This window comes from Schistocerca serialis, chromosome 7 (genome assembly GCF_023864345.2).
Source record: "Schistocerca serialis cubense isolate TAMUIC-IGC-003099 chromosome 7, iqSchSeri2.2, whole genome shotgun sequence".
Lineage (NCBI taxonomy): Eukaryota > Metazoa > Arthropoda > Insecta > Orthoptera > Acrididae > Schistocerca > Schistocerca serialis.
Window position 1 is genome coordinate 202,508,043 of NC_064644.1, and position 12,229 is coordinate 202,520,271.

At 44.6% G+C, this 12,229-nt stretch overlaps 1 protein-coding gene across 1 annotated transcript in view; it reads left to right on the forward strand.

Annotated features, from left to right (window-relative positions):
- The window catches only part of LOC126412720 (uncharacterized), a 275,896-nt gene that overhangs the window by 228,590 nt on the left and 35,077 nt on the right, over positions 1 to 12,229 (forward strand). Inside the window, exon 5 of the mRNA XM_050082438.1 lies at positions 8,283 to 8,543. Coding sequence (XP_049938395.1) covers positions 8,283 to 8,543 — 261 coding nt within the window. The remainder of the gene's footprint in view (positions 1 to 8,282; positions 8,544 to 12,229) is intronic.

The following is a 12,229-nucleotide window of genomic DNA, read 5'->3' on the forward strand; positions in this document are numbered from 1 at the left end:
ACAGTGAGGATAACACGCAGTTGAAAGTGTCCCCACACGATGGCAGCACCTGATAGGATACTTCGAGAAAAAATGCAGATGTTGCATTTCCCCTGCTCCAACATGCCCCGCTCTCCCCTATACTATTTTATTTACAAGGCGTATCCCCGTTACAAACTTCTACGACTTGTAGAGGAGAATGAATACTTTGTATTTTGAATAGCAACCCATGTTCGGAGACGTATTGTTTCCGTTGTAATACGTATCAATTATGACGTGTAATGCGTCTACGTCTGCAGAGGGAAAAAATGTCGCAGTGTTGCTTGTCCTGGTGCGCAATACAGTAGGTAGGATGATGTGTACTATGGACTACTTCTTGTGGGAGCGTATGCAACGTTTAAGTCATGCGACTCTTGAGAAAGAGGAGGATCAGCTGGCACGAGTTTTGGCAGCTGCACTAGAAACTGAAGAGACACCTGGTGGAACGGAGAATTTTAAATGGCTCTGAGCACTATGCGACTTAACTGCTGAGGTCATCAGTCGCCTAGAACTTAGAACTAATTAAACTAACTAACCTGAGGACATCACACACATCCATGCCCGAGGCAGGATTCGAACCTGCGACCGGAGCTGTCGCTCGGCTCCAGACTGTAGCGTCTACAGGGTATATTTGAAACGGCAATAAAAACTAAACGAGCAGCGATAGAAATACACCGTTTGTTGCAATATGCTTGGGACAACAGTACATTTTCAGGCGGACAAACTTTCGAAATTACAGTAGTTACAATTTTCAACAACAGATGGCGCTGCAAGTGATGTGAAAGATATAGAAGACAACGCAGTCTGTGGGTGCGCCATTCTGTACGTCGTCTTTCTGCTGTAAGCGTGTGCTGTTCACAACGTGCAAGTGAGCTGTAGACAACATGGTTTATTCCTTAGAACAGAGGATTTTTCTGGTGTTGGAATTCCACCGCCTAGAACACAGTGTTGTTGCAACAAGACGAAGTTTTCAACGGAGGTTTAATGTAACCAAAGGACCGAAAAGCGATACAATAAAGGATCTGTTTGAAAAATTTCAACGGACTGGGAACGTGACGGATGAACGTGCTGGAAAGGTAGGGCGACCGCGTACGGCAACCACAGAGGGCAACGCGCAGCTAGTGCAGCAGGTGATCCAACAGAGGCCTCGGGTTTCCGTTCGCCGTGTTGCAGCTGCGGTCCAAATGACGCCAACGTCCACGTATCGTCTCATGCGCCAGAGTTTACACCTCTATCCATACAAAATTCAAACTCGGCAACCCCTCAGCGCCGCTACCATTGCTGCACGAGAGACATTCGCTAACGATATAGTGCACAGGATTGATGACGGCGATATGCATGTGGGCAGCATTTGGTTTACTGACGAAGCTTATTTTTACCTGGACGGCTTCGTCAATAAACAGAACTGGCGCATATGGGGAACCGAAAAGCCTCATGTTGCAGTCCCATCGTCCCTGCATCCTCAAAAAGTACTGGTCTGGGCCGCCATTTCTTCCAAAGGAATCATTGGCCCATTTTTCAGATCCGAAACGATTACTGCATCACGCTATCTGGACATTCTTCGTGAATTTGTGGCGGTACAAACTGCCTTAGACGACACTGTGAACACCTCGTGGTTTATGCAAGATGGCGCCCGGCCACATCGCACGGCCGACGTCTTTAATTTCCTGAATGAATATTTCGATGATCGTGTGATTGCTTTGGGCTATCCGAAACATACAGAGGCGGCGTGGATTGGCCTCCCTATTCGCCAGACATGAACCCCTGTGACTTCTTTCTGTGGGGACACTTGAAAGACCAGGTGTACCGCCAGAATCCAGAAACAATTGAACAGCTGAAGCAGTACATCTCATCTGCATGTGAAGCCATTCCGCCAGATACGTTGTCAAAGGTTTCGGGTAATTTCATTCAGAGACTACGCCATATTATTGCTACGCATGGTGGATATGTGGAAAATATCGTACTATAGAGTTTCCCAGACCGCAGCGCCATCTGTTGTTGAAAATTGTAACTACTGTAATTTCGAAAGTTTGTCTGCCTGAAAATGTACTGTTGTCCCAAGCATATTGCAACAAACGGTGTATTTCTATCGCTGCTCGTTTAGTTTTTATTGCCGTTTCAAATATACTGCTCGTGTTTGAAACACCCTGTAGAATCGCACGGCCACTCTGGCCGGCGGAACGGAGAATGTGTAGCAGAACATGGTTCGTAGGTAATATGTCTGTAACATCGTTGATGGTCGCCACATGGAGCCGCTGTTATCACATATCAATACTGTTCTCTACGTACAGTACGTTAGGTACTATTTTGTTTTGGCATCATGTAAACACGTAATATTGAAGCGTTCATTCAGACAAATGTGCTTAAGTGAATAATTGAAGTTTCGTTATGTTTGCCTCCGAATTGTTGCCTAATAATTTTACCGCGTCACGCCTAATTAAATACTTCAAGCAGAAGTGAATGAATTAAAAATCTGATCTGAAACCGTCGTAGAGTGGAAACGGCACGTTTCCGGACATTGCTTGCTATTCATAGTATTATGTACTCACTCTACAAGTAACAGGAATTTCCGAACACTCTGTATAATAATTAAACTGGGTTGTGCACGTAAAATTTGCTCTAAGTACTATACTATGCACTGTCGCCCGCCATTTGTCACATATTTTTTCGAAGCTGTTGTGACTAAGTTTAGTATTATCAATTTCTTTTCATTATATAATTGTTACATGCTTGTCTGTTTGTTGCATCTGCTCTTGGTGGGCAACAATTCATGCGTGATAGGCGAGAAGACTCTAATCGGCGCCAGTTTTCCGTGCCACATCCAGTAATGTAATATAAATTTACAAAGACGTGCAGAAATGAGGATGAAAGGACTTACAGGTAGAACATGGTTAAGTACTGATTGTCTTGATCTAGATTCAGTTGCATATACATAGTCCGTTAGATGTATATTGCTGATAGAAGGAACGGTCATTTAATGAGCGTCTTTCGTTGAGGAAACTGTATTGCGTTTTGATAAAAGGCCCACTGTGGTTGTATTTATTAGAGTACTGTAAAATTGGGTGACTTGGTAATGCTTCGAGACTTTTTATAACATAGTCGAATGCAAATACGTACTATGACGTTTAATTTCCACGTATATGAAGTTTTATAGCTTTATTATTTAATGTTGATAGCAAAAAATGGCTCTGAGCACTGTGCGACTTAACTTCTGAGGTCATCAGTCGCCTAGAACTTAGAACTAATTAAACGTAATCAACCTAAGGACATCACACACATCCATGTCCGAGGCAGGATTCGAACCTGTGACAATGTTGATAGCAGTAAAGTTTTTATTAGCAGTGAAGTATCAGAAACATTGAATATTAATTGCCGCAAAGTTATCCCCTCCCCCGCTCAGAATGACATAGTGACTTGAAGTGTATGGCAGAGAACTTAGAGTTGAATTTATCGGTTGGGAAGATGAAGTGACCTAGTGTTTTTGTATGATACGCAGTTATAGCTTTGTTGTCCGCCCCCGGTAGCTGAGTGGTCAGCGTGAGAGACTGTCAACCCTAAGGGCCCGGGTTCGATTCTCGGCTGGGTCGGAGATTTTCTCCTCTCAGGGACTGGGTGTTGTGTTGTCCTAATCATCATCATTTCATCCCCATCGACGCGCAGGTCGCCGAAGTGGCGTCAAATCGAAAGACCTGCACCAGGCGAACGGTCTACTCGACGGGAGACCCTAGCCACACGACATTTCATTTCATAGCTTTGTTACAAGTTCGCGCACGCAGTTTTATGCTATTTCATCCTCAGAGAGCAAAACATTTGTCACAAAGTTTGCCAGTTTGGTGACTTAAATTTTTTAATTTTCCTAAAATCCTTATAATTATGGGTCTATCATAACTGAAACAAAACAGAACGAAGGAATAGACGGAACTACATTAAACAAGATAATTAAACACGAGTTTTCCACACTTACTCACGGATCTGTTCAGTGGAACTGTATGAGAAAGAAAGCACATCCAAACACTTATACTGTAACACAGGTTATTCTTTCAAACTGTCAGGCACTTATGTACAAATTCATTGGTATAAGAGGAAAAAACGAGGACATTACATATTTAACACAATATTCTCAGCAACTGCATGTTTTATTCAGAAACAATGGCTTACTGCGAAATATCCCTTTCTCGTCATCACTAAACCATTCATAAAAGTGCCTAATTTCATTAATGAGACTTGTTTACTACAATGACAATTTCAGTAGTCACATTTGATTCTGCAGGCATGTGTGCTTTCACCAGCCTACGGAAATAACTTTATTTGTTTTCTAATCGCTGAAGAAATTTTTTTCTAAAATTTAACTGTTACACAGAAAGACCGGCAAATAACATATTTGTATCGGTTTACCTTTAGTTAGTCAGTTCTTCAAAGTTATTGGCAGTAGCAGGAAGGTTCGAAGAAATCTACGAACACTTTTTTGCATCAATTCATGTGTAATGCACGTACTTGCAGCTTTCGTCTATAACGACAGTAATGTGCAAGTACGCACTGCAGCAGATCTGTATATTGTATGTAGATCCGAGTTATAACACCTAAAAATAAGAAGCTGGAGCGCGTTCTTGTCATATACTGATGCATCAGTCACAAAATTTGCTAGTTTTACGATTGTTTATTGGAGTGTGACTACTTACTGTTGAAGAGGTTCAATTAATTCCACGATCTTGCAACACACATGCCCTTTTATCAGGAAAAAGGCGGTATAAGGCAAAGATACGTGTAGCAGTCTTTAGGATTACACGAGTGAAAAGGAGGGGGGTTGGGGTAGGGGAGTTTAAGTTAGTTTCATATTCCATGGGTCATTTTGCACTGTAGACCGTAATGATGTGGAACGAGTCATTTTACATGAACATCGCAAATTAATTTGTACAAACGATTACACGCTTATTTCCCTACGGAGCTGTCAGAGAGAAACTTTGTCAGTTTGTTATCGGGTTTTACTTTGCTCTCTGTCAGACGTCTTATTACTGGGTAACACTCCTTCTTCAGGCCACAAGTGGCCCATCGGTACCATCCGACCGCCGTGTCATCCTGAACTGGGGATGCGGATAGGAGGGACCAGTGGTCGGCACACCGCTCTCCTGGTCGCTACGATGGAGCCGCTACTATTCGGTCGAGTAGCTCCTCAATTGGCATCACGAGGCTGAGTGCACCCCGAAAAATGGCACAGCGCATGGCGGCCTTGATGGTCACCCATCCAAGTGCCGGCCACGCCCGACAGCGCTTAACTTCGGTGATCTGAAGGGAACCGGTGTATCCACTGCGGCAAGGCCATTGCCACTTCATTACTGGGTAATTTATCAAAATTTTTTTTCAGCATTTTGCACCCCTCTTTGTTCTAAAGACAACATTAATATTGAATAATGAATCACGTTTTTCCTTGCGGTATTGTAATTATGTACCTTATTGTTTGTTTTGAACTATAGAGGATTATTTCAACATAATTCATGAGGGAAAAAATATACTGTGAAGCAGTACTCAGAATGCCCAACTATTTAAACAGGTGACTACAAAATGATCGTGGCGAGCACCAGATATTATTCTTACAGCACGTTTTTGCGCGGTGAAGACTTTCTTTCTTAAAGATGAGTTACCCCGGATCATTATAAAATATGACATTATTCAATGAAAATATGCAAAGCATGTCTCTCCGCAAGATTTAAAATGATTCTAAATCCAAATGTAACTGAGCTAAGTTGTTTTAGGAGTTCCTAAATGTGTTTTACCCAATTTAAATTCTCATCAATATGGACCCCTAAGAATTTTTAAATTTCAACCCTATTTATTATTTCCTCTCCATATGTTACACTTAACATTGGTGCAGTACCTGTAGATATGCAGAACTGTATACGTGTTTTTTTAAAACTGATCGTGAGACCACTCGCAGGAGGCCAGTCAGTAAAGAACTTTGTTTACCGTTTCTTCTGTTTCTGCACATATACTTGGACTGATTGCAGTACTATTGCTTGAATTGCAAAGTACAACTTTCTGGATTCTTTTCGTTGGATATGACATTATCCTTTGGTCGGCTATACTGTCAATCCCACAAAACGTCAATTTATCTAGGAGAATATTGAGATTCACACAGTCAAATATGTTAGAGATGTCTCAGAAAATAACAATCTCGCAACACATACAGTTTACTATCTACAAAAACATAATGTGAAGGTAGGGTACCTAAAGCGGCTTTAGGGTTCGGGTGGTACAGGAAGCGGTGACATAAAAAAAGCCAAAAGTGGCCAAATCCCTGGTGTTTGAAGTTAGGTTAGGTCGCTAAAAAGTAACAGTTCTTATGACAGTTGACCAATAGGTATGGTTGTCGTGGTTGTGGAGCTTAGAAGAGAATGGCATGACCATCTTCCAAATCTGAATGCTAACCCTTGTCGCTGAAACACTTCTCCCATGCCTTTTGTTGTTGTCTTCATTTCCTGATAATTTTGGCACTTCGTCGTTGCCGGTAGATGTTCAACTGTTTCCTTTCTTGGCGCATCTGTGGTTTTGTTTCCCAATATCTGACGTGCTAGTATCTGTATTACAACGTTATTATAATTCAATAAATGTCGCAAAAGTTTCTTTTTCCTTTGTTGCATGGTTGTTATGAGGATTCGCTCTTCATTGTTCTCTTTCAGAACATTATAACTGGCTATCTTTCCGTGTAGCTGGTCCTCTTTAGTCTTCTCTAAAGCTATATTACTGTCACTTCGAAGCGCTTTCTGTCAGCTGTCAGAGCAGTTGTCGCAGCGATACAGGAGCACACTCCAGTTGAATATTTTGAATGTTTTTTTCTCTTTTGTACTCTAAACGACTTGTCCACAGGTAGGTGTGTTTATTCACTGAAAGACCGTTTAGGTGTTGCAGTCGTTTTCTAAACTGCATGATGCATCTGATCTGTACTGTGAGTAAAATCAAAATTTCCCTCAATCTGGATGTCAGGCGATTTATCATTTGTGGTTGCTTATTGTAAGTGTTTTGACTATTAATTTTAAGTTCATATTTCTTAATAATTGCAGAAAATTTAGAAATTATGTTTTGCATGCGCTTTCACCATCACCTATTAAGTTAATATCCTCAGCGAAGCTTATTGAGTGCATGGAATTACAGAAAAAGCGACGATTATTACAAAGTTTCGTATATTTATGACACAATCAATTTGTTATGACATCATCACCACCGGTTTCGCCTTAAAACAGCCATCGTCAGGAGCTTTGAGGGTATTTTGTGAATAAACGTTCATGCATTGTCGACTGAACTGATTTCCTCTATTATGTTTAGTTGACAATGCGTGAGGATTTGATCACCAAATGCCGCCCATAATACGTAAAGATGACTAATGTTGCCTGAAACCCGTTGCGATAATGTATTACATCTTTTCTAGCATTGTCCTCAGATGTTTTGAAATAATTTGTGTCCCCGCACTTTGATTTTGTGTATTTTTAATACTGTTCTTCTAGCTTTACAGTGTAACTGTGTATCTTTCAAGATCTTTAGGAGATTTTCCCAGTAATTTCTGTCTTATGCCTTTTCTAGATTAAAGAGCGGTATGTAAGCTTCACTATTTCATTCTAACCTCTGTAGCAAGCTCGTGAGTGCTATGATAGCTTCTCTGATCAATATTTTTGGTCCAAATCCAGACTGAACATCCTCGGTTGTCGAAGATGATGGAGAAATGGTACCAGGCGGTCTTGTGACTGTCCACCGCCGATATATTCATTCTTGTTCTGGATGTCTGCATTAGTCTCATCGATGTGAAATTTAAAATTATCCAGGCAAATTAAATGTTCGAAGATATTTCCACTGGACACCTGATAGTCATCTTCAGATGAGCCATCAGTCCAGTCAGGTGTTCAGTCGAAATGTCGTGGAGTGCAATTTACGACGACCGGTTGCAATGGCGAAATCTCTTCTAACACTCTCATAGTTTTCCACTTAAGAAGGTCTGTTATATCATCTCTGAGATGAGCGAGTGAGTCAGTGACGTTGAAAATATTCAAAGATGACTGTGCCATAGTCAGAGACCTTCGGAGTCGTTGGCTAATCAGTGACAGTCCCGATGACATTTTTTCTGTTCTGGTGGCTTTGGGGCTCGATGTGTAGTCAACATGTTTTGGCACCACCGGGCAATAAGCCAGATAGTCAGCAGTGGATGGAACAGGTAGCAGTGTAGTTACGGACGCCACGGAGTGTCGGCGCTGACGGCGCGTCCCGTTTGTCTGTTGCAGACGCTGGAGCGCAGGGCGCGGCTGCCCGCGACCCCGGGCGCCTCCGAGCCGCGGCAGGTGGCGGCGGGCTCTGCGCGGGTGTTGGTGGTGGACCCGGGCGGCCTCCGCACCGTCTACACGCCCGCGGGCGCCCGACAACCATCAGCTGACGCCGACGCCGCCGCAGCGGCCGCCGCCGTGGCCGCAACGCTGAGCGGCGGCGCAGCCGCGCTGGGGTCGGGACTCGTGGCCGCCCCCGCCGGCTGGGTGCTGCCGGAGGAGGTAGCTACACCGAAGCCCCCGTCTAGTGCCTAGCCTCTAACACTCCACTGTAATTCATATCGATCTCTATCGCTTCCCACCTTTACAGCAAGTCTTCCGGTCTAGGCTGTATACCAATTACCTTTCACAGCATTCTGATGCAATAGCTCCATAGATAACCGTAATACACAGTCGCTCGCGCGGCGAAAGATCAGTACCCAAAGACTGGAAAGTTGCACTGGTTACACCAATATTCAAGAGAGGTAGTGGGAGTAATTCACTAAATTGCACGCCCGCATCATTAACGTCAATATGCAGCAGGATTTTGGAATATAATACACTCCTGGAAATGGAAAAAAGAACACATTGACACCGGTGTGTCAGACCCACCATACTTGCTCCGGACACTGCGAGAGGGCTGTACAAGCAATGATCACACGCACGGCACAGCGGACACACCAGGAACCGCGGTGTTGGCCGTCGAATGGCGCTAGCTGCGCAGCATTTGTGCACCGCCGCCGTCAGTGTCAGCCAGTTTGCCGTGGCATACGGAGCTCCATCGCAGTCTTTAACACTGGTAGCATGCCGCGACGGCGTGGACGTGAACCGAATGTGCAGTTGACGGACTTTGAGCGAGGGCGTATAGTGGGCATGCGGGAGGCCGGGTGGACGTACTGCCGAATTGCTCAACACGTGGGGCGTGAGGTCTCCACAGTACATCGATGTTGTCGCCAGTGGTCGGCGGAAGGTGCACGTGCCCGTCGACCAGGGACCGGACCGCAGCGACGCACGGATGCACTCCAAGACCGTAGGATCCTACGCAGTGCCGTAGGGGACCGCACCGCCACTTCCCAGCAAATTAGGGACACTGTTGCTCCTGGGGTATCGGCGAGGACCATTCGCAACCGTCTCCATGAACCTGGGCTACGGTCCCGCACACCGTTAGGCCGTCTTCCGCTCACGCCCCAACATCGTGCAGCCCGCCTTCAGTGGTGTCGCGACAGGCGTGAATGGAGAGACGAATGGAGACGTGTCGTCTTCAGCGATGAGAGTCGCTTCTGCCTTGGTGCCAATGATGGTCGTATGCGTGTTTGGCGCCGTGCAGGTGAGCGCCACAATCAGGTCAGCATACGACCGAGGCACACAGGGCCAACACCCGGCATCATGGTGTGGGGAGCGATCTCCTACACTGGCCGCACACCACTGGTGATCGTCGAGGGGACACTGAATAGTGCACGGTACATCCAAACCGTCATCGAACCCATCGTTCTACTATTCCTAGACCGGCAAGGGAACTTGCTGTTCCAACAGGACAATGCACGTCCGCATGTATCTCGTGCCACCCAACGTGTTCTAGAAGGTGTAAGTCAACTACCCTGGCCAGCAAGATCTCCGGATCTGTCCCCCATTGAGCATGTTTGGGACTGGATGAAGCGTCGTCTCACGCGCTCTGCACGTCCAGCACGAACGCTGGTTCAACTGAGGCGCCAGGTGGAAATGGCATGGCAAGCCGTTCCACAGGACTACATCCAGCATCTCTACGATCGTCTCCGTGGGAGAATAGCAGCCTGCATTGCTGCGAAAGGTGGATATACACTGTACTAGTGCCGACATTGTGCATGCTCTGTTGCCTGTGTCTATGTGCCTGTGGTTCTGTCAGTGTGATCATGTGATGTATCTGACCCCAGGAATGTGTCAATAAAGTTTCCCCTTTCTGGGACAATGAATTCACGGTGTTCTTATTTCAATTTCCAGGAGTGTATTATTTCAAAAGTTATTAATTGTTCAAATGTGTGTGAAATCTTATGGGACGTAACTGCTAAGGTCATCAGTCCCTAAGCTTACACACTACTTAACCTAAATTATCCTAAAAACAAACACACACACACATGCCCGAGGAAGGACTCGAACCTTCGCCGGGACCAGCCGCATAGTCCATGATTGCGGCGTCTGAGACCGCTCGGCTAATCCCGAGCGGCCGTTAATAATTACCTCGAAGAGGTCTATTGACACACAGTCAGCCTCGATTTAGAAAACAGTGTTCTTGTGAAACGCAACTAGCTCTTTACTCACACGAAGTGTTGAGTCCCATTAACAATGTATTTCAAATTATTCCGTATTTCTAGATTTCCAATGGGCTTTCGACACTGTACCACACAGGCTGCTTGTATTGACATTGCCTACTTGTGGAATATCATTTCAGTTATGCTGCTGGATTCGCGATTTTCCGTCAGTTCGTAGTAAGTGACGAAAAGTTATCGAGTATAATAGGAGTGATTTCTGACGTTCCCCAAGGTAATGCTATAGGCCCTCTGTGGTTCCTTGTCTATATAAACGATTTAGGAGACAATTTGAGCAGGCGTCTTGTTTGCAGATGATGCTGCCGTTTATCGTCTAATTGGTTCAAATGGCTCTGAGCACTATGGGACTTAACTACTGAGGTCATCAGTCCCCTAGAACTTAGAACTACTTAAACCTAACTAACCTAAGGACATCACACACATCCATGCCCGAGGCAGGATTCGAACCTGCGACCGTAGTGGTCACGCGGTTCCAAACTGACGCGCTTAGAACCGCACGGCCACACCGGCCGGCTATCGTCTAATTAAGTCATCAGAAGCCCAAAACAAACTGTAAAACGATTTACAAGAGGTAGCAGTATGCTGCAAAAATTGTCAATCAACCCTAAATAAAGAAAAATTTGAGCTCATCCACATGGGTGCTAAAAGGAATCCGTTGAACTTCGCTTACACGGTAAATCAGTCAAATATGAAGGTCATAAATTCAACTAAATACGGGTGAATTACTGTCACGAATAACTTAAATTGGAAAGAAGACATTGAAAATGTTGTGGGGAAGGCAAACCAAAGACTGCTTTTATTAATAGAACACGTACAAAATGTAACAGATCTACTGGAGTGCCTACATTACGCTTGTTCGTTGTGTTTTGGAGTACTGCTGCGCCGGTCGGAGTGGCCGAATGGCTCTAGGCGCTTCAGTCTCGAACCGAACGACCGCTACGGTCGCAGGTCCGAATCCTGCCTCGGGCATGGATGTGTGTGATGTCCTTAGGTTAGTTAGGTTTAAGTAGTTCTAGGGGACTGATGACCTCAGATGTTAAGTCCCATAGTGTTCAGAGCCATTTGAACCAAATACTGCTGCGCACTCTGGGATCCTTACCAGATAGGCTTAACGGAGTACAGCGAGGAAGTTCAAAGAACAGCAGCATGTTATTATCGTGAAACAGGGGAGGGAGTGTTACTGACATGATACAGGAATAGGGTGGACATAATTAAAACAAAGGCGTTTTCGTGGCGGCCGAATCTTCTTACGAAATTTCAGTCACCAACTTTCTCCTCCAAATGTCAAAATACTTAGTTGACGCCGACCTACATAGGGAGCAACGGTCATCATAATAAAACAACGGAAATGAGAGCTCGTACGGAAAGGTATAGGTGGCCGTTTTCTTCAGCGCACTAGAGTAATAGAAAATTATTGTGAAGATGGTTCGATGAACCCTATACCAGTAACTTAAAAGTGATTTGCAGAGTACCGATGTAGATGTAGATGAAAGTGTGTAACATACTCAGCAATATAAAGAATAAGTTTACCTGATGAATTATTACTCACTTACAGTAGCGGAGTGCTAACTTCAGAACAATCTAGGAGTGAAGGCGTTCAAAGGAAGTGTTTGAAATGAAACACTG